This window comes from Macaca thibetana, chromosome 12 (assembly GCF_024542745.1).
Source record: "Macaca thibetana thibetana isolate TM-01 chromosome 12, ASM2454274v1, whole genome shotgun sequence".
Classification (NCBI taxonomy): Eukaryota; Metazoa; Chordata; class Mammalia; order Primates; family Cercopithecidae; genus Macaca; species Macaca thibetana.
The window spans coordinates 54275886-54299974 of record NC_065589.1 but is presented as its reverse complement, the minus strand read 5'-3'; the positions used below and the strand labels follow the sequence as shown (position 1 = coordinate 54299974).

The following is a 24089-nucleotide window of genomic DNA, read 5'->3' as shown; positions in this document are numbered from 1 at the left end:
TAAGATAGAATCTGGAGGACATTATACTAAGTGAAATAAGCCGTGCACAGAAAGACAAATATCACATGATATCACTCATATGTGGAATCTAAAAAAGTCAAACTCATAGAAGCAGAAAGTAGAATAATGGTTACTAGGGGCTGGGGTAGAGTTGTATAGAAAGGGTCTAGAAGATGATCAAAGGATGCAAAATTTTAATTAGGAGAAGTAAGTTCAAGAGATCTCTTGTACAACATGGTGATTATAATTAATAACAAGGTATTATACACTTGAAAATTGCCAAAGTAGTTTTAATTGTTCTCACAACAAATATGTGAAAATAGAATTTGTTTGATTTTTAAAAGAAAGTGAACTCAAGAGCATTTTAAAATTGCTAAAATTTAAATGTAAAATTAAATGTTAAAATTTAAAATGTAAATTAATGAGATACCTAACCAATTCAAATGGTTTAAAAAACATTGTTACAGCATTTGCTAATGTGCTTCTTATTAAAAAACATTTTTGCCTTTCATTTCCGATTTTAGTAATGTGGCTATGAAATAAACTTGTAGAACACTAAGTACAGCTTATTTATTTCATATCTACTCAAATGAGGTCCCAAATTCCTGATATTAAAATAAAATAAAATTAGTTACCTGCAGTTATTTTTGAAGATTTATTAATGATTCAGATTATTGAATTTGAAAAACAGACAATGCAAATGGCAAATAATAAAATGTAAATTTATAATATCTTATTTAATAGCTTACCATGTGCCTGCAATAAAGAAATTTCTGTTAAGTTAGAAATGTTTTACATCTGTTCTTTCTTATGAAATTTGAACATCAGTTTTACAGGACACACAGCAGGAACACAAAGTACCTCACAGAGTGCCCCCACGGCTAGCAAAGTAAATGCTTAATGAGTTTATAACCCTGGAAATAAGACTCTGTGGGTTTTATGTGTTTGTTTTGAGCTCAGAGGACTGAGGATTAGAGTGCTCCAAAATGACTAAAGTTCTCATCAGTTTGTTCAAAGGATTAGAGGCAGTGATCGATACATTATTAAAGAAGCATTGAAGTGAATTATGAATCCCGTTATGCATATTGAATTACAACATAGGTGGGTATGGTGTATGCAATTAATTTGGAACCTGATGAGTTTTTAGTGATGAGAGGAACCCCTCGCACAGAAATATCTTCACAACTGACCAGCCCAAGACAGATCTTGATCCTACTGGAAGCCAAATTTTTCAAGTCACAGAAAGGTGACACTTTTATCAAAAAACTCTAATTCAGGTTTAGTTCTTTATAAATTATTTAATGCTATAATTTGGTTCATAAAAATATACCTTTAAGCACAATAATGTTCTGAAATATCTGGATATGCTGGCCTGACACAGTATAGTTCACACTAAGCAATTGCTAGTCAAATAAAATACATCTTTAATCATAGCTTTAATATAGTCTCTTTGGGGAAAGGGAAAGAAAAAAGTAGGAATGGAATTTTGGGAGTTGTGGAATTAAAAGTAATGTGAAAATAACAATAATGTAAATTAATATTATAGATGTTATTTTCTTATCAGTTTGTGATGAAGTAGAAGATAAAGTCAGATATGGCAAGCAACGGAAACATTCTTGATAAAATTTGATTAGGCCGGGCATGGTGGCTCACGCCTGTAATCGCAGCACTTAGGGAGGCAGAGGTGGGCTGATAGCTTGAGTCCAGGAGTTGGAGACCAGCCTAGGCAATATGGCAAAACCCTGTTTCTACCAAAAATACAAAAATTAGCTGGGCGTGGTGGTGCATGCCTGTAGTCTCAGCTACTTGGGAGGTAGAGGTGGAAAGATTGCTTGAGCCCAGGAGTTGGAGGCTGTGGTAAGCCTGGGAGGTGAAGGTTGCAATCAGCCATGATCATGCCACTATATTCCAGCCTGGGTTACAGAGTAAGACCCTGTCTCAAAAACAAACAAACAAACAACAACAACAAAGCTTGATTAGATAACTAAAAAATGACAAGCCATCTTCTCTAACAAGAGGTCCAAAGTTAAAGTTGAATTTCCGTAATACAAGACAATGATTCAAATGTACCAAATCTCCTAATAATATATTACAGTCTTATTGATGTTGATATCCTTATTCTGTGTTAAATCATAAATTTAAAATGTGAGGCCCAATGCAGTAAAATGATCTACATGGACACCTTTGTACTTTAAAGAGTCTCTGTTTAAGTGAGAACATAGGTGCATGCATGTTTCTACTTTCCTCAGAGACGCCCTAAGGGAAGGTTGTTATTTCTTAGAAAGTTTGTCAGTCACTTATATGTTATATACATGAACATGAATTGGTCATACTGATGGATTTTGAATTGCAAACTAAGTAATTTTAGGTTGAAACCTTGAATAAAAATATTCCAAACTTCTAAAATGTTCCCTCAAAGTTTTATGGTGTACATTTTAGTTTTGGTTTTGGTCTTCGTAGTCCCACTGCTTCATCACTGGGATTTTGAAATCGTTCTTAATAGCAGACCGTATGTTACAATGCATATCACTTTGATTTTCATTTTATCTCACTTGTTGATTGTATACATTTGATACAGTTGTGATCTGCTATGGAATATTATAAAATGTGTACTGAAGATCTAATATTTCCATATATCTAGGCTCTTTGGTTTTCACAGTTTATGTATTTCAGATGTTAAAGGGTTTGCATTCCATGGGGGAAAGAAAGAAAGGTTGGTAATAAATACATAAATATTTCAATAAATAAATGTAACCATTTAGATCTTGTATATGCTATGAATAAAACAAAATAGAGCAGAATAGAAGAGAATGATTGAGAATGTTGTTTAGAGAAAGTGACCAGGGAAGCAAGCCCCTTCAAAGAAGGTAGCACTTGAATTGCAATCTGAATGATAAAATGTTAGCAAATGCAACAGACTGAAAACAGTTACAAGAACTTTGCAGCTGCAGTGTAGTGACTGAAAGCCAAAACAAGTGGAGAGGACATTGAAGAGAGACTCAGAGTCTAGATTTGATAGGTCTTCATAGGCAATGGCAAAGGATTGGTATTTTTTTTTAATGCAATGATATGTCACTTGAAGGTTTTAAACGGAATTTGTGGACCATCTGGCTGCTATATGCAGCATGGACTGTAAAGAGGCCAAAGTGATGTCCCAGAAATAGACATTTCAGTAGTCTAGGAGAAGGGTAAATTAGACTATAATTCTACCTGTGAAGGTTATGAGCAGAGCTTGATTTTTGACACATTTTGAAGGTAGAGCTTGCAAAATTTACTAATGGATTTGTTGAGGGCAGTATACGCACACACACACAAAAGGAGCAGGAGTGTCCCTTCAGGTTTTCTCCTTAACATGTGGGAAATGATGCCATTTTTTGAAACAGACGTGACTTAGGAGGAGTGAGTGATAAAGAATCAATATTTCACTTTTGCCTGCGTTATTTCTGCCAACTAGACAGCCAATTGGAAATGCTTATTAGATGGCTGAATATACAAATCTGGAATTCATAGAGAAGGTCTGGTCTCATGTGCTTGAGTGAAAAAAAAGTTTGTCATTTTTTATTCTAATTGTTTATTGTTTAGTTAATATGCCCAATATAAATTTGGTCACTGTGAGCTTATGTGATTGAGTTCTAGCTAAAGAAAATAATATGAGACTACTTTTTTGTTCAGTACTGAAATTAAGACATTCCTAACAAGTGTATCTTTAATATTTGCTTCCGATCTTTTTCACTTAAAACCAATTATTCATATGCATGATAAATGGAGACCACTCCTATTTCTCACTTTCTCATATAAAAATTGATATGAATATATAACACTTAATGTATATAAAATATTTTACTTGTTTTTAAACAGAATGCTTACATATCTTCTAAATACCACCACGATTGGGTCAATCATGGGTTCCTTTTCTATCAAATGAAATAATCTTCAAGAGTACCTATATTACATACCTCTGTATCACACTGAAATTGTGAAAATCTTTTCCCTGGGTTTAGATATTGGATCCTTATTTTATACAGTCACTTAGATACACTGAGAAATTTCCGTTACTTGACTGTGCTGTTTGCTTTTTGCTGTGTTCCAGTGGTTTGGCAATGGATTAGAGGTTAGGTTTTCCACCATTTGGTACTAATTATCTGGGAACAATCTGATTTCCATTTATTACATTCATATGGCAGTGCTGCCTGTATTTATATTAGAAAAAAACAGTTTATTCTGCCCTCATAGCCTCATAGCCTCATGAATGCCTGAAGAAGATTGTTTCATTGTAAGATGTGGGCATAACAAGTTCAATCAAAATGTTCCTCTTGATTCTGGTATCTGGGTACTTTCATTTTACCCTTCTGACTATAGAAGGTTTTAACCAAACCAGACTACTGCCAGGAAGCAAAGTGAGTAAAATTGTAGTCCTAGGGAATACTGGATTCTATTGCTGAGTAAAACAAATGTCTTCCTTTCAATTAAACCCTTAGATAAAATTATTTCTTTACATAATCAACTGTGTGGCCACTGATTAGACTTGATAGGACAATTATAGCCTAAAATGTATATTTCATTGTGGATAAACAGTGAATCTGTTTATTTTCCTCTAGTGTTTTCTCTGCTACTATTGAAGTGAGAATGGGCAAGAGCAGATTGTGAAAGGTCTTAATTACACAACAAGCTGAATGTGAATCTTTAAACAAAGACATAAATTTTAAATATGAATTGGTTCAAGAACATTTGATGCCCACAAAAAATGATTACCATTCCACAACTTCACTTTCATAATTGTTAGTTGCACAAGATAATTCTAAAAGCATAAACCCTGTCTAACGGGAAGAAAAATATGTTCCCATTCCAGTTCTGATCATAAGTACCTGGTCAAGTCATTTAGCCTCTCCTTGTTGCAGTTTTCCGCTTTGTGGTACAATTATATCCATTTAACTTGAAAGATTCTTGTGAAAACTGTAAGACAGTAGGTCTTACAACTAACAGATCAATATAAACCAACTGTAGACCTAGAAATCTGAAAAAACACAGACCTTGTGCTGTAAGTTGTAATCATTACTTTTAAACTTTATTTAAAAACTGATATTGAAGATATGTTATAACAATTAACTTTAAAAGTATGAATCAGCATGGTAATCTAGAAACATCTGCTACAACATTTTATGCTACCATTTTCTTTCTCCATCTTTAATGTTAATTATAATTTTCCAGGGTTTTAACTAGAAAAAATTATTTTAATATACAAATGTAAGGGAATTTATTTCTTAATTATTTCTTAATTTAATTATAAATATAATTTTGAACTCTGCCATTTTAGTAGTTGTGATAAATTATATTTTAATCTTGACATTTGTATTTTATGTTTAAAAAGTCTTTGGATATTTGTATTGCCAGTGCAATTAACAGTGAAACATAAAATTTCAGTATAATCCTAATATTTCTAAACATATTATGACAGAATTGCTTAATCTTAAAAGCAGTGTTTTTGTTATTATTGTTCAAATGTATTTAATATTTACTGATAGAATTCAAACACTTTTATGATATTTCTTCTTGTTATCATATTTATATAAAACTCAAGGTTGAAATATTCACCATTGCTTAAATGCACCAAGATGCTACTTACTGAAAAAAAAGAGCTACAAAGGGGAGGGAGAGCATTAGGACAAATACCTAATGCATGCAGGGCTTAAAACCTAGATGACGGGTTGATAGGTGCAGCAAACCACCATAGCACATGTATACCTAGGTAACAGACTTGCATGTTCTGCTCATGTATCGCAGAACTTAAAAAAAAAAAAAAAAAAAAAAAAAAAGACAAAAGAAAAAGAGCTACAAAAGTGTAGCAAAAACAAATCTTAAACATGGACACTCATTATTAATATATCTGAATAACCTAACAACTTCTGTATAACTAACACATATTTTTTTTGCACAGAACTCCCCTTAGTATAATAATTCAGATTCTGTGCATGTTCCTAAAGACTAAGACACCTGGAACTACGAACATAAAGGAGTTGCTTGAACAGTGGTGCCATGTACTTCTGTAGGACAATCCAAAAAATTTGGTTCCTAACCATCTGTCAGAATACTGACAGAAAGCCCAAAATAAAATTTCTCGAACTGTTTTTCTTCTAAACAATGTACTTAATTACTTAAACACATAAACATCCTCAACCAGTTAAAAATAGCAGCCAAAAAAAAAAAAAAAGACTGGTTCCAGAACCTTGGGACCTAAATGCAAAATTGTCACTGTTTGTCATTTAGGTGCTAATGTCCACACGTTCATATCCTTATTGAATAGGCCTAACCATTTAGTACAGAATCAAGCGCCAACTTTACCCATATATTTAAATGTGCTGGACTTACATTTCATTTTTATAGGGAATTAGATATAACATCTGATTCCTTGACTTGAATTGCTTCTAGGTTGGGAATCAAAAACTCAAACTTTAATATAGCCCAGATTATGACATTCAAGTGTGAAATGGGCATATGGTAGGAGTGATAAATTTCAAAGCACAGGCTAACTTCAAAGACACAGCAGATATTCAATACCAGTCAACTATTTTCATGCAAGTGTGTGGGCCTACATTCTAGATTTTCTAACTTCTGGGGAAAAGTTCTGGATTTTAATATGTAATCTATTTTTATATATTAATTTATTTTTAATTTAAAAATTTTTATTGATACCTATTAGTTGTACATGTTTGTGGGTAGAGATGATATTTTGATACCTGCACATAATGTATAATGATCAAGTTAGGGTCATTGTAGTATCCATCACCTCAAACATTTATCTTTTCTTTGTGTTGGGAACACCTAATTCTATGCTTTAAAAGACCCATGTGATCTAAACAAAAACTGCCAAATTACTGATGACCCAAAGAAGACCTGTGAGGAATAGTTCTGGAGTCTTAAACTCTAGATATCAGAACAGTTGACATTATTAAATATCCCTGATTTACCATTTTGAAATTGAAAAAAACCTCTTGATTATAGTGTATAAATACTTGATTATTTTTATATTGTATAAATTCTTCATTTATGTTAAGTTTACCTCCCCAAAGGAAGTAGTACTATAAGAATACTGCAAACACTATGATAAAAATAACAGAGCACTTTCAAGTAAGGTTATTTTGACCTTCAGTTTGTTTTCAGGTACCTAGTAAAGAATTGTGGCCAATATATATCCTAAAAAAATATAGAGTATTACCATGTATATTTTAAACTAGATAATATCACGGACAATTTCTACTTAATATCTTATCTTTACTCAGTACAGACAGCCTTATCAATTAACAGTTTAAGTAAAAAGATGCTCTAGTATAAATTAGACAATAAATATCATTTACACTAATGTGTTACATAGGGTATTTGGGAACAAAAAACAAAAATTTTCTCACAAAGAGCTTACAACTGTAATCTGTAATTAAAAGTTGGCCACCAAGGACAGAATGATACAGTAAGTTATATCGAACAAAAATAGATTTTAAAAATTGTGTACATACACATCTCTACATAAATAGACCGAGGTGTATTACAATGAAGATCAACAGAGAAATCAAAAATTATATATTTACATATGGATATTAATAGAGTGATTAATTATATAACTCAGACTAGCAGAGATTTTGCTTCCACACTGAACCTTTCCCTCAACTTAATTTCTCACTTTGCATGGCTTCCTTTTTCTCTCTGCTTCTGGAAATATGTGAAGAGGGTCCTCCTAGCTTAAGGACATAACCTCAGACTTGTTGGTCCTTCACTAATTTTAATTACTACCTTTTACAACAAAGTTTATAAAAAAATCAGATTTTTGTTTTCTCCCTGAATTTTTGTTAGTGGTGAAAGATCTCTGACATGTGATTTGCAGCTGAGGAATGTGGCTCCCAGCCAGAATCTTATGTGGGATCTTTCTGGCCGGAGCGTAGGCAGTTACAAAGGCTTTGTCTGGCACACCTCATCACATTGTATTTGGTGGGAGAAAGGTGCCCTCATCACATTGTATTTGGTGCATAGTTTGGAGGAATTGAATCTAGTACTCAGGTCCCCTGGCCAGCCATGCTCTTGTGCATATCTACATTTATAGCCCATGCAACTCCACTCAGGGGCCTCCTTTTAGAGGGCGTTAGGTGCCTCTCCTGAGACCACCTTATTCAAGGGACTTGGAGACCACTTTTCTCCACTATGTCTCAGTATTCAGTACTTTTCTACTGCTAGCCATTACCTTCTCCCTTCCACTGTCTCTTGTCCAAAGAAAAACCCTTAGGAACCTTTTGTGCAGAAGTCCCTAAGTAATGAGACAAAGGCTCACTTCTGCAGTGATACTTCTGACCCTTGCTCAATGCCATTCCGTGGGGAAAATGGAGCATTGATAGAGCAGGCACCTTCTCTCTGGCCTCTTGCTTATACTATAGCAGTAAATGAATACGGACTTAATTATTACTTCCATTTTGGCTGCTGTTTAATTGGCCGCTGTGACATCTGGCAGCTCAGCTCTCTCCAGCTCAGCTCTTAACAGTAGCTTTCCATGCTGTAATGGAAATAGCCCCTAAAAGTCATGCACATACTGATGTTCAGACCTACTACACTGCTTGCTTGTTATTTATTATCTCTCTGATTTGAGATGCTTGACAGTCACCTCTTCCCATCCCCCTAAAAGTCTTACAGTTTGGAACTCCTCATGACTATAGAAAGGGCATGATGATTAGAATCAGACTGTTTTGAATTTTGAATCTGCTTTCTACCTCATATAAGAATAAGTCACAAAGAATCTGTGGACCTTAATTCCTGTCGTAAGTCACAAAGAATCTGTGGAGCTTAATTCCCATGTGTTTATTGTAATAAAGACATAATATTACTACTATTGATACTTCAAAGAATGTTTTGAGGATTAAACATAAAATGTATGTTGTGAGCTCTTTTGAAAATTCTACAAAACCATAAATTTATTTGGAAGAGTTTACTCCTAGTTCTGTGACTGTTCTCTCATTACTATCCTTCCTTTTCCCATTTCATTACAGAAGCCCTCTCCAAAATAAATCTTCAGGCTTTCTTCATTTTTCTCTCCATTACCTTCCTCTTAGGTCGTGATGAATGCAATATTCTATTTAAAATATCTAAAAATGTAATATTTCAGTAAAAAAACATCAAATTAAGCAATGCAGAATCTAAGGACTATCACATAGGAAAACCAACTCTATGTTTTAATTTTAGAAAAGTTATTGTGAAATGATCTTATCATCTTAACAAAACACCATTTTACAAATAAATTTCAAGTATACTTTTTCCTTTCCTCATGCCTTTCCTCTTAGGATATTTCTCTTTCTGTCATTCCTTTACAGCTGCTGCACGATATGTCTGATCATGAGCAACACGGGTTTCAGAGATGCTCATCCTCTTTCTGGCGTAGTAGTGGTGATTCATCTCCCTGTCTCAATATTTCTTCCATGTCTGTCACTCCTGTCAACTCACCTGATTCCAGACTATCACTGGGACTGTTAATACCACCACCTTCTAAATGTGGCTTTCCCAAGCCAGTCAGTGAGAGCAGCATCCCAAGACCGCATGTAATTTGCTAAGCAGATAATTCTTTTTATTATCCGACTTATTTTGTTTAAATTCTGCCAAAATGTGCTATTTATAAAGTTATCAAAAATTTAGATGTATCTTGAATCAATGTGATGTGATCTGGAGGCTTTGTGTGCCATTTTTGTTTTCTTTGATTACCTGATACCAGAAAGTTTCAAGTAGAGGGTGGTGCCAGTGTAGAAATTTACAAAAATATAAAGTAATACAGATACTTCAAATGATTTATCAGATATCACTATTGGCAAATTAGATCATTGGTAAAAGCAATTTCAGCAGAGTTCAGTGCAAAAAGAGCAAATCTAGATTGATAAGAGTTAAAGATAGAATGAAGTAAATCTTAGGACAGAAAGTGTAGTATCTCTTTCAAGGAGCTTAGCCTTAAAGGAAAAAGAAAAAGAAAATAGAAATTGGGAGATTAAAGAGGGACAGAGTAAATAAATTTTTGGTTGGTTTGTCTTGCTTTTAATGACAGCCAAGATTTTACAATTTTTGTATCATGAAAAAGAGTAGAGAGATAGAAGTGAGAGGGGATACAGGAATGGGATAATTAGGGGAATAGTATTGCTGAGTAACAGGAATAGGGTGAGGGGATACAATAAACAAATTGTTAAAGAAAGGAGGATGACAGCAATTTTCCTGCATGAAAAATAATGTACTAACAATTATTTTAGCTGAATAGTAAACCCATCACTCTACACACAGTAAGCCTGATTTTTTCATCACCTGCATTATCTGTAAATCAGAAAATTAAACGTATTCTGAGAATTCTAATTTTAATATGAACCACTCAAAGCAATCTCTGTCCAAGTTCTCACAGGAAAAGCAAATTTTTCATCACTATTCCCCCAAAATGGAAATTCTCTTTCTTTTATCCCTGATCAAGTGAGATGGTTTTCAAAGGAGATTATACGTATATACATATTGTTCCCTGTTTTACAAAGTGATGAATGTCTAATTTTGATATTACTTCTCGGCTATATTTTCATGAGGTTTTCATTTATCTTTCCCTATATGTATTTAGTCCTGACCCAGACTGTATCAGAAAACTCAATGATTTGGGCAGTACATTGGTGATTATTAATTTAGTTTTTATAAGATAGCTATTTATTACAGAAAACTTGATGAAATCTTTCAAGAATAAAATGTACTGCAATGAATATCAGTTGGTTGCCACTGTTGTTATAAATACAAACTAAAATATACTCTACTTTTGAGAATGCAAAAAAATCAATTGCATTTGAATGTTTATATTTAAGAAGGCAAGTCACTTACCTCTAATTTTTCCTGTTTGAAATGTTATCTTATGCAGAGTATCTTACTGAAATCATATTTTTATATGAATAGTTTCTACTATATCTAATTCTCTGTTATAAGTAGCAATCATTTCTGTATATCCAAAAAATTCACTGTATCTTTTATATTCATATGGAATAATATTGTTACCATTTTGCCATCATCTTTGAGAGCATTTTTGCAGAAATGTTCTATTGCTTTCTTCTAAATGAGCATTTATCATAATTAGTGGAACCACATGAAATTGCAAATACTTAACTATTTTCGGTCTACAAAATGGCAAATTCTTATGATTCAACTGAATTTGCTGTTTACATATATTTTATATGCATGTGAAATATTTAGCATTACAATGTGTCTATATGAAATACTACCCTAATTCATTTATTTTCATTGCAGGCAGGCAGTATGACACCTCAGTCGCCCTCCACTGACATCTTTGATATGATTCCATTTTCTCCAATATCACACCAGTCTTCAATGCCTACTCGCAATGGCACACAGCCACCTCCAGTACCTAGTAGATCTACTGAGATTAGTAAGCTTTCTCAACAAATCAATGTTTCTTGTTATAGTTGTGTATATTTTAAATATATAATTAAGACTTTGTGGGAAATTACATATCTTAACAACTTTACTTACAATTTCAATTATTGAAGTATTATTTTTATATATGTATAAATTTCCATTAATTCTATTTTACTTTATAATTCAGACTGCACTACTAACGACATCTCTACTTGGAACTTTTACCCATTATTTGAACAATTATGTTTTGATGTATTACTTCATAATAGAAAATATTTAATTATATATCATTGTTTTGGGTTATATTTTTAATATTTTACTTTAATTATTAAAAACAACTGGTAATTTTATTAATGATTTTTTACATGTTTAATAGAGCTACTTAAAATATGTTTGTTCATAGGGCTTATGGACTTTTTTAGTTAAAAAATATATGAATTATATGAATGTTGTGATTTATTAACCTTTTGTAAGGGTTCTTTCCTATCTAAAATGCTATAAATTCATTGCTTTTCTGTTTTATCTTTTATATATCTGGAAGGAACATTAAAGTCTATTTTTGATTAATTAGAAAACACCTAACAGATGCTCATTTTCAATATTTTGGCTGTAATACATATCCATCTGTGCCTTGTGACAGAAACTGAAAGCATAATTCTCAATGGTCATGAATCAGTCACTATGTCTAAAAGGAAACTGAAGAAAAGAGGGTTTTACACATTCTACTTGATTGCATTCTCTCTAGCTTATATTAAATCATTGTGAATATAACTCTGAAGATTTAGCTTAAGACTTTAGTACATGGCGGGGCCATATTATATTCATTTCCCCTAAGGAACTTAAAATACATTGCTCATGTTAGGTATTCAATTTATTTTAGAGGACTAATTTGTAAATACAAGGTAATAACACTAGTGTATCAGTCAGTTTTCACACTGCTATAAAGTTGCTACCTCAGACTGGGCAATTTATAAGCGAAGAGTACAGTTCTGCATGGATGGAGATGCCTCAGGAAACTCAACGTCATGGCAGAAGATAAAGGAGAAGCAAGGTACATCTTATATGGCAGCAGAAGAGACTGTGTGCGCAGGATAAACTGCCACTTTTAAACCATCAGATGTCGTCAGAACTCCCTCTCTATCATGAGAACAGTAGGGGGGAAACTTCCCACATGATCCAATCACTTCCCACCAGGCCCCTCCCTCAACATGTGTGGATTACAATTTGAGATGAGATTTGGGTGGGGACACAGACCCAAACCATATCATTCCACTCCTTGCCCCTCCCAAATTTCATGTCTTTTCACATTTCAAAACCAATCATACCTTTGCAACAATCTCTCAAAGTCTTAACTTATTCCAGCATTAACCCAAAAGTCCAAGTCCAAAGATTCATCTGAGGCAAGGCAAGTCTCTTCCACCTATGAGCCTGTAAAATAAAAAACAAGTTAGTTACTTGCAAAATACAATGAGGATACAGGCATTGGGTAAATATTTCCATTCCAAATTGGAGAAATTGGCAAAACGAAGGAGCCACAGGCCCCATGCAAGTTTGAAACCCAATGGGGCAGTCATTAAGTCTTAAAATTCCAAAATTATCTCATTTTACTCCATGTGTCACATCCAGGGCACGCTAATGCAAGGGATGGGACCCAAGACCTTGGGCAGCTCCACCTCTGTGACTTTGCAGGGTACAGCCCCAATGGCTGTTTTCACAGGCTGGCATTGAGTGCCAGGCACACAGTGCAAGCTGTTGGTGGATCTACCATTCTGGGGTCTGAAAGACGGTGGCCCTCTTCTCACAGCTCCACTAGACAGTGCCCTAGTGGAGACTCTGTGTGAAGGCTTTAACCCTACATTTCTCCTCTGCATTGCCCTAGTAGAGGTTCTCCATGAGGGCTCTGCTCCTGCCACAGACTTCTGCCTGAATATCCAGGCATTTCCATACATCCTCTGAAATCTAGGCAGAGGCTCCCAAAGCTCAACTTTTGTCTTCTGTGCACCTGCAGACCCAACACCACATGGAAGCCACCAAGGCTTAAGGTTTTTACCCCATGAAGCAATGGCTTGAGCTGTATCTTGGCCCCTTTTAGCCACAGCTAGAGCTGGAATGGCTGGGATGCAGGATACCGAGTCCTGAGGCTGCACAGAGCAGCAGGGCCCTGGGCCTGGCCCATGAAACAATTTTTTCCTCTTAGGCCTCTGGACCTTTGATGGGAGGGGCTGCTGTAGATGTCTGATATGTGCTGATGACATCTTCCCCATTGTCTTGGCTATTACCATTCAGCTCCTTTTTACTTATGCTAATTTCTGCAGCAGGCTTGAATTTCTCCTTAGAAAGTGGGTTTTCTTTTTCTACCACATAGTCAGGCTGCATATCTTCCAAACTTTTATGCTTTGCTTCCCTTTTAAACATAAGTTCCAATTTCATATTATCTCTTTGTGAATGCATATGACTGTATGCTTTTAGAAAAAGCCAGGTCACATCTTGAATGCTTTGCTGCTTAGAAATTTCTTCTGCCAGATACCCTAAATCATCTCTCTCGAGTTCAAAGTTCCACAGATCTCTAGGGCAAGGGTAAAACACGGCCAGTCTCTTTGCTGAAGCATAACAAGAGTGCTCCAGTAACACCTTGATAGCTTTTTCAATGTCTACATATTCCTGAGTATCAAAGTTTAATAAATATAGACAGAGAAATAGAGATTATATAGACATAATCTATATAAGTGAGTCCCTCCAAGTCATTTCTTGTCATTTTGTTTACTAAATTTTTTTCTTCCTTTTACAACGGGATGGGTTTGAAGCGGAACCTTTTGACCAAATCTTCCCTTTCATTAATTCATTTTTTAACAAACACCTACTAGGTGAAAAGCATTATTCAGTATGCTTATGGTGTAGTGGAAACCAGGACGTTTCTCTGAAGAAAAGATCCTTTGAAAGCTAAATTTCAATTGATTGCCTGAGCAACACTAAACTGAAGAAAATAAATAACAGCAATAGTAATACTCATCAGTTATATATACGGTAACAATAAATTCCCATTTTATTAAGATAGCCCTGGCTTATAGATTTTTACCCAGTGTAACTATTGAAAATGATCCTTTTACTTTTAAAAGTATCTGCATTTGGATGAAAAATTATATGTTCCCCTTATTTATACAATACCTGCAAGTACAAGGAGCTTGTAAAAATTTCACATTTATTAACTTATTTAATACAAGAATCTGGAAAAAAAAAACATGAAGACTGGAAAAGTAAGACTCCTTCACAATGAGAATCACAGAGTGATTTTAGAGGATATGGCAGAAATCAAGTAGCATAAATATTATTTCTTACATGGCATTGAATTTAGAGAATGTAAAGTTCTCTGCAAAATGAAGGTATGAATATGTTATAAATACCCATTTTCATATATAATTTAATGTTTTTCCAATTAAGGATACATTTGAATTGATTCGGAGGAAAGAAATTCCTGAAGAATGTTTTATTTTAAAAATCCCATAATAGGCCCAAATCTATCAATTACAAACATCACTTTCAACTTTGATACTTCTTTAGTGATAAAAAAAGTAGTGCATACTTTAGAACATATGTACAGAAAGCTTTTTTGACACTGCATCCCTGCTGCTTTTAAAAAAGAAATGTATTTATGGGATAGGAGGCATTTTTAAAGAAACTATCTCATTGTGACTATCTAGAAAGGTGATATTTCATACTACATGAGACAATGTGCTTTAAAATTTTCTCTGGATAAAAGGGGAGATAAGAGTACATGAACTTTGAGTAGAGCTACTTAGAAGTCTACTTAGTCCTACATATTGCTTAACTATTGTGTTGCAAGGCATCAATCAATGGAATTAGGGTAGCCTCAATGAGTAGCGCATTAATTTTAGCAAATTTAAATTGCTTCAATAAAATATAGGTGTTGTAACATATTAATTATCAGCTCTTTGGTGAATTTGATAGTAAGAAATCTTCATTAAAAACACAGAAATCTCTCTAGATAATAATTGTTTATAATAAAACTTTTTAATATCATAAAATGGGTCTTTTCTTCCTTATTAATGTTTAACTTGTCTAAGCTCAGGAAAGCCCCACATACAGTGTAAGTGTGGATTAGTGGTTCATTTGATCATGTAAATATTCATTTATATAATCCTGACTTTGAAATCTAACTTACTCCAGCTCACTTGTTATTTCATTTACTAAATTATTTCCTTCCTTTTAGAACGGGACCTGTTTGGAGCAGAACCTTTTGACCCATTTAACTGTGGAGCAGCAGATTTCCCTCCAGATATTCAATCAAAATTAGATGAGATGCAGGTGACTATTATGACTGACTGGCCCATAAATGATTTATTTCATTTTGATATGGAACAAAGAGAATGTTATGTACCAAAACTATGGTTTCCTTTAATTATTTTCACTATAAAAACTCACTTAAAATAATTACTTTAAAATAATAATGTACAGTTAGTCCTAAAAATACTCCTACAATTGCTAAGGATAAGGTCGTTGGTTTTTTTAATGGTTCAATTTACAATGGCAATAAGATGGTTCATTTTTTTTTTAATACAAAATGGCATGGATTCTAATGGTTCATTGTTTTGAAATCTAGAGTTAAAAAGTCATTGCATTAGATTTATAAGATTTGATCTCAGTCTTAACAATTACGAATTTGAAAATTGTAAATGGGTAGATGAGGGAAAATCTTTGTAAGATTGAAATTATTCTCTCTGAAAAGAAGCATTGTAGCTGTAGTTCATAACTTTTGGGCTTTTATTTAAAAAGCAGACATCCAGTGACAACTTCTTTAGGAATGTAGTTCAGTTGGGTTTTCATTTCTCTCTCTTCCTTTTACTTTTTTGTTCTAAATTGGTCTGCAGTTTACAGAAATTGGTTTTAAATGCTTTGCACTATGGGCCATGATTTAAAAATAGTCTTATAAACCCCAGAATAAAGTCTTCTCTTTATATTTGCCCTTTACATTTTGGTGAAGTTATTATATCCTATTTTTCATCAAAAAGTTTATATATGGTAGAATCCAGACAGACACCAATTATATGAAGCTGATTGAGAAGAGACAATGAAGACACTAAAGTAAGGAGAATGAGGTATTTTTGTTTATTAGTCTTGGCTTAATACATTCATTCTCAATGCCTCACTTCCTAGAAAAAACAATTATAGGTGAACTCTGATCTATCACTGATAATTACAATCCTTCTTATAAAGTTAATTTAAATGCCCTTTTACTCATTTTTGACTGCAGCTGTGTAGCTATCTCATTTTCTGTGTAATACATGAATTAATTATTGTTCTAGATGTAATAACATGCCTGAATTTAAAAGTTGAATTACTTAACATATGCCTTCAGGTTGTCAAAGAATCTGTTGAAATAGTGTTTCTCAAGTTGAATGATTCTTAATCCCCTTTTACATAAAAAATTATTTTAGATCCTTAGTATTAACTTACAATTTTTAGATATTGACAAAAATATTATAAACAACTTGTCTTATAGTTTTTATAAAATTATGAATTCAATAAATTATACATTAAATGAAAGTCAAATTGCAACTCTAGTAGAGGATGGATGATCTTATTTGGTTGAAACTAAAACCACCTTTTAAAATTTCTATTGATTTCAACATGTATACTGTTTGATGGCACAGATTTCCTACTTCTTTTCTATATTTCAAATACTATGAAACTTTCAAATGGTGCATGATAATTTATCAAGAATGCTGTATTTCATATGAAATCAATTCCTTTCCTTTTACATTAGTTTTACCCATTGGACATGTACTATCTGGTACTAATGCTTTTGTAGTAACAAAGAAATATTTATGTGGTAGTATTTATTCTCAAGGGTTACACAGGTAATACAGAGTACTTTTCTATGAATTTTTTAGATTTTCCCAAAATTGGGAAAAAAAATTTATTGAGTTTAAAGGATAAGCCTCTATTTCCAGATTTTGTTGGAACCAAGTGTGAGACGCACTGTATTGGGATGATTGAGTGATGTGACACTCAAATAATGTTAAACTGTGATGTTTTTGCTTTTGCTGTTTCTAATATTTTCTTAATGTCTTTTTTAATTCTTTACTGCTTTCATGGTGGGTAGCGCCAGAGATGGTTGGTATATTATTTTTATAACAATTTTAAACAACTTACAAATTTTTAAAGCTGAAACCTTAAAATTTGCATGCTTTATTTAATAAAAATTCAAACAACAGCTTCATATGGGTATATCTGATAGTTATGTTTAAAGAAGTTTCATAAACCATATTTTAAGATTATTTTTCAATGACTTAGTCACTATTGCATTGTTCACTTTATTGTTTTTTCTTTCTTTTCTTTTCTTTTCTCTTTTCTTTTCTTTTCTTTTTTCTTTGCTTTTCTTTTCTTTGAGGCAGAATCTCACTCTATCACCCCACCCAAGCTGGAGTGCAGTGGCGTGATCTTGGCTCACTGCAACCTCCACTGCCCAGGCTCAAGCAATCCTCCCTCCTCAGCCTCCTGAGTAGCTGGGACTAGAAGTATGCACTACCACGCATGGCTAATTTTTGTATTTTTTGTTAAAAATAGGGTTTCATCATGTTGCCCAGACTGTGCTTGAACTGCTGGGCTCAAGCCATCTACCCACTTAGGCCTCAAAAAGTGCTGGGACCACAGGCGTGAGCCGCCATACCTGGCCATGATTGTTTCTTTTAGTCCAAGATTTAGTGGCAAGGTCACTTTAACAAAAGTAAAATAATATTTTCTTCATCTAAACTCTATGATGGCTTTTATTATTAATCTTGCTAGCCTAATGAATCTAATGCACACATGTAGCTACTATATTTTTGCGTATCCTATAAAAACTTAATATAGTGCAGTGGATTGTGAATACCATATTGAGTTAATAAGCTTAGTGAGACATTTAGTTTTCATCTTTCATTTAGAGTATTGTGACTAAGCTACTTTTAAGAGAATTGAATTATTAAGTTTGAAATCACAGAAATGTCTCATGCATGTAAGCATTTATGCAGAAATGTTAAACCATATTTCAGTATAAGCAGTTAGAAAATTAAACATTTATTTGAAATCAATAATGTAGCTATTTGATTTGACATAATTTAAACTGTCCAGCACATGTTACCAACAGGAAGCTAAGTGGAATAGTATTGATAGGCCACACTGTAACATGTAAGCTATAATAATTTAATACATTAAAAAACAAGCATGGCAAGTTCGTAAAGGATGAAAAAATCATGTACAAGTGGTGTTAAGTCAGCTGGCTAGTACTCTGGGAGAAGATCAATGTACTGCTGAAACTTACAGCAAATGCCGAGATAAATTTCAGAAGTAATCAACATTTTAAGATGTTTAAAATATTACTGAATATTCATCAGACTTTTGAATTGATAAGAAAATTTTATAAGAAAAAGAAAAATATAGACATATAGTATCCAATTTTTTAACATTTACTGTCTAAAAATATATAAATACATTACATATATGTAATTAAAGCAATTAGACAAATGACTAGGAAACTAAAGAATCAACAGATAAATAAAAAAGCTTCACAAAAGAAGACCACCAGTGGCTTACACATATGTAGACATGTTCTGTCTAATCAAAGTAAACATACAAATCAAATAAAGAACTGTAATGCCATTTTAATCTAGCAGATTATTTTTTAAACTAATAATCAATCAATACAAATGAAAGTGTAATAAAACAAGTACTGTAAATTGTTGGCAGGCCAGAGTTAGTTCAGAGGTAACTATGGCCTAGCAATCTCTTTAAAGAGTAACTTGTTATTAATACTTTTATTTCTATTTGATATCAAAACTTTAAAGCAATCTATTCTGAAGAAAAAGTAATTATAAATGTGTTCAATCTCTATGAATAAAAATACCTAGTCAATATTATTCATAATTTTAAAATGCTGGGAAGCAATCATTGTAAAAATTAATAGCATTTTATATAGTCATAATAAATTAGTTTTGTGGGAATTTAGAATAATCAAGGTCTGCAAAGATGAAAAGAGGAAGATAGAAAACTATATATGTAATAAATTACTTACATAAGAAAACTATATGGCATAAATATATAGATATTCATGTTATCATTAAAATCATTTTTAAAATTCTATAGATAGAAAAAAAGACATACCTCAAAGTGCAGTGGTTTTTCCTTCCTTGATATGCTTTTCTATTTCAAAATAAGAAAATTCATAAAAATATTACATATAAAACTTATGGTGAATAATATTTTAATTAATCATTCTTTTGTGTGACATTAGCTTATGGTAATTCCCATCACTGCATAAATAAAGTATCATTTTTATTAAGAGGTTTGAAGCTCAAGAGGATATGGAATGATTTGGAGTTTATTAAATTGTGATTTGCAAAATGGGACTTACGAAGAAGACAGGAAATGTGTGGGAAATTTTATCTTAGGAAAAAAGAAAATCAACAAACCTTATATTATGTAAGAATCCCTAAAAAGTCAATATAGAGATAGATATTATCGTAAATCATATACTAACACTTTATTATTAAAATAGTAATTAACCTCTATTTTACTTTGACTGCTATTCTGCTTTTCCAATATTGATAACACGTTGACAAATAGTATTTTCAGTGTAATTGAAGTGATACTGGTTTACTAGCAGAATGAACTGATAAAATTTAAAAGTACCATATGGTATCAAACATTTCCACACTCTTTCTATCTGTCATTATTTGTCTATCAATGTATCATCTCTCTACCATTTATAGTATACCAGAAGATGACATAATACACAAATCTTCAGATATCCAAATAAAATAATTTTAAAGAAAAGTTTACTTACAGTATTATGAAGTATTTATTTTTCTAAGTATTTGCTGGCTGTTTGAGAAATATAAATAAATATGACAAAATGTATTTTGTGATAAGAACAGATTTTTAAAAAATAATGATAAGTACTCTCATATTTACTCAACTAAATAAAGATTGTATTCCAGGTACTGGAAAGACTTCTGAAAAACTTTCACAATGATTACATCACTATATTGCTGTATAGTAGTAGTCTCTGTGCTATAAACATAATGAAGAATGTTCTTTGAACATTAATAACAAAGTGTGGCTTACAGCTTTGTAACTGCCTTCCTCCTCCATATGATGATGTTTACACTGGATTTAGAGAAAGATAAAAACATTTACATAACTATTCTAAATAAAAATAATTTGGGGAGATGCAAAAAGATACACAATTAGCTAACATACAAGTAAATATAGTCAGTCTAATTGAATAAAACACCCAAAGCAGAGGTGAAAACCAATGGTTACCTTTAAGAGGCATTTTCTTTTCTTTAGGAATACACTGCTATCTGCATATTATTTGCCAATAATGTGTCACATGGCCACTCGAAATTACAAATTACCTTTCTGAAACATTTCAGTTCTGTTAGTAAGAAAAAAAAAGGTAGAGTATATAGAGAGCACTACCACATTTGCTTCTACAAGGAGATTTACAATGTAACCTCCACTTTCATCGATCAGTGCAAGTCTGTGCTTTTCATCTTTTTGTAGGCCCATGTGTAGAGATTTACAAGAAAGGGTAGGAATGAGGAAAGGTGGTAAGAAGAGATGACCCGCAGTTCAATTATATTATGCAATTAAAACAATAGAGAGATTGGAGTGGAGAAGGACAGACTCCTTTGCCATTAACTTTTAACTCAAAATCTTGGTGGAAAAACACTTTCATAGCAATTGTGTTCTTACACTCAATAAATCAAAGACAACTTCTAAAATATGCAAGGGAGAGTAGGAATCAAAGAAGCCAGTCCGCTACAAGCGACAGCAAGGCTAGTAGGGGAAGTTTTCTCCATGGCAAAATAATCTGCAGTTGTATGTTCCACAGAGGATATGGCATTCCATTTAAAAGAAGTATTTTACCAAGGCTCTGGTCAGTGCTAACCGGGAAGAAAAGGTGAAAATCATCAGGATATCTTGAACCTCTCATCAATTTGAAGTCTAACTATCTTAATAATATTTAAGTTAATAATAATTTTTAAAGCTAACAGATTTCATTTGTGATAGAATGATGTAGTAACTAACCTTTCCTGAAAAAGAAACCTGTGTCTTAATTTTATGCATTTTCTTCTGTCTCTCATGCATGCTAACCTCACATATATTTAAAACATTAAAGTGTTAATGGGTCTGAAAGAACTACCAGTGCTTATACACCTATATAAAAATTCAACAAGTCAACATTTTACATATAGTTATTATTAGTTGATCAAAGCATGAATATTTCAACTTCAGTGCGTAGTCTTTTTTATTCACTGATTTTATTTTATTTTGCTGTGAGCATTTTGGATATTAATGATTTTATTCTGTTTTACAGGAGGGGTTCAAAATGGGACTAACTCTTGAAGGCACAGTATTTTGTCTCGACCCATTAGACAGTAGGTGCTGACATCAAGAACAAGAAATCCTGATTCATGTTAAATGTGTTTCTATACACATGTCATTTATTATTACTTTAAGATAGGTATTATTCATGTGCCAATATGTTTTTGAATATTTTAATATTTTGAAATTTTTTTCAGTTAAATTTCCTCACCTTCACTATTGATCTATAATTTTTATTTTAAAAACAACTTACTGTAAAGTAGATCATACTTTTATGTTCCTTTCTGTTTCTACTGTATATGAATTTGTAATTGAAAGACATATTATACAAATACCTGCCTTGTGTCTGAGTTCTATTTAGTTAGCATCTTGAAACTTGTATCCATTTTCCAGATTGCTGGTTTATTAATGATTTCCCAAAAGCCATACCTTAAAGATAACTTTTTAAATTCTGAAGAGATATGCCAATGCCAAACTAAACATGGTCTGTTTTCAAACCAACAAACATGTTACTATTCATTAGACAGATGTCATTTTATGTATAAATACTGTTCACATCACTGGGAAAATGTAAACTTTAAACATAATGCCACAAGGTCACTAATTTCTAGCAGGTAAAATTATAAGGATATAAATTCCAATAATAAACCAAATGTATTTAGAGTATTTATTAGTAAATGCAAGGTGATGTTAGTTATGATCAGTTATACTCTAAATATTTAATTTGTTTTATAAAGATAATGAAAAAATGAAAATTTGCTATTTATTAAAAAAACTTTAAATTTCATTCCAAATGAGATAAGTTATATTACTATAACATCTAAGCATCATCTGATTTGATATTCCCTAAAAAACATTTGGAATATATGCTATCTATAGATTCAGTGTCTACTATCCATATTTACTTTACCAAATATATTTCTTCTCACTACATAAGGACTACTCTTCTCATATTTTCTTCTTTGATGAAGATATTTTTCACCAAAGTTTATTTTGTGATGCCCCATTGGTTTTGATACTTTAAAATCTGTGACACCCATTCTGTATGAATTATCAATATTATTTGGTAAATTCAATTTGTATTTGTTTTGTTAAAGTCAAAAATCTCATTAAAAAAAAACCTTGTTACTGCTCAGTTTAGTCTTGAACATGAGCAATAAAATTCTCCTGCATTTCATTCTTGATGTGCTGATGAACTTAGACTTTTAAAAATATTTGTTTCCTATACCTTTACCCATTACATAACAGACTAATTTGTACTCAGTAAAGCAAAAATTTATGATCAAAATTTCTAACTTGGTTCATCACATTATAAGATAAATAAATTAAATTAATGAAAATGTGACTTAAATTAGGGGTAACCGTCAAAAATAGATTTATCATTTACTCATGGGAATTTTCTTCAAGTGTTAAAGGTACATTTTCACTAGGAAAAGAAATCAAATATGCTTATGCAATATATATTTGTCTGTTTTTCCTTAATGTTATATGGTATATATGAGCCTTCTTGTTTAGTTTCTTTTATCTGCTAAGTTGTACCTTAATTAGAGGACAATATATGTTTCATAAGGAAGAGTCTTTATAATTTTGTTTGTCAGATAGTATTTTGGAATTTGTATAATGAGGATGTTTAGAAGCCATATAAGTGGCTTTTTTTAACAGATAGAATTTGTATTTTTATTGTACTTTAAAAAGATTTATGTAATAGGTATATATTTAGTGGCCATTTATTATCAGTGGTAACACAATAGAGTACTGAGATGGTATTTGCACATTTAAGATCTGTTACTTTACCAATTTTTAATGGTAATCAACTCTGCTACTGGCATGGTGAAATAGTACATAATTGGTCATTAATTATGAACATTTATTTCTCCAGTGCGTTTTTATGAAGATCTGGTTGAAAATTGTATTTCTATGTAAACTCAATGATATGTTTGGTTTTCCTGAAAATAAATGATTTTAAATAAATTAAATTGCATAATTCATTTGTTAAATAATCTGTAATTAATATAGGCACATTCTGAAGCTAATTATGTAACAGATTTTCTTGATCATAAATGGAGCTAAAAGAAAGGGAGAGAGTCAGAGAGAAAGGCAAAGAAGAAATAAAGGGCTTCACCTTTAACTTCATTTCTTGCAGCCCACACACATTTTAGCTTTATGAGCAAATGTCATTCAGTTGTGAAAACAGTGGACTGATCCTGCTGGTGAGAGAGGTCATGATTTGCTTCCTTTTACCAGAAGCATCTGGTGCAAAAACTGTATTATGTAAATATCAATTTCATAAC

General features: G+C 32.4%; 1 protein-coding gene across 11 annotated transcripts in view; it reads left to right on the top strand.

Moving 5' to 3' along the window:
- The window catches only part of GULP1 (GULP PTB domain containing engulfment adaptor 1), a 307310-nt gene extending 283541 nt beyond the window's left edge, over positions 1-23769 (top strand). For 7 of the 11 annotated variants that reach the window (XM_050751834.1, XM_050751828.1, XM_050751830.1 and 4 more), the window contains 4 exons: positions 9345-9569; positions 11284-11422; positions 15641-15735; positions 21791-23769. In XM_050751834.1, coding sequence (XP_050607791.1) covers positions 9345-9569; positions 11284-11422; positions 15641-15735; positions 21791-21862 — 531 coding nt within the window. In that variant the 3' untranslated portion in view covers positions 21863-23769. Of the gene's footprint in view, positions 1-9344; positions 9570-11283; positions 11423-15640; positions 17540-21790 lie in introns of those variants that run through there. The other 4 variants (XM_050751837.1, XM_050751838.1, XM_050751836.1 and 1 more) reach the window with 2 other exon arrangements.
- Positions 23770-24089: the final 320 nt, after the last annotated feature.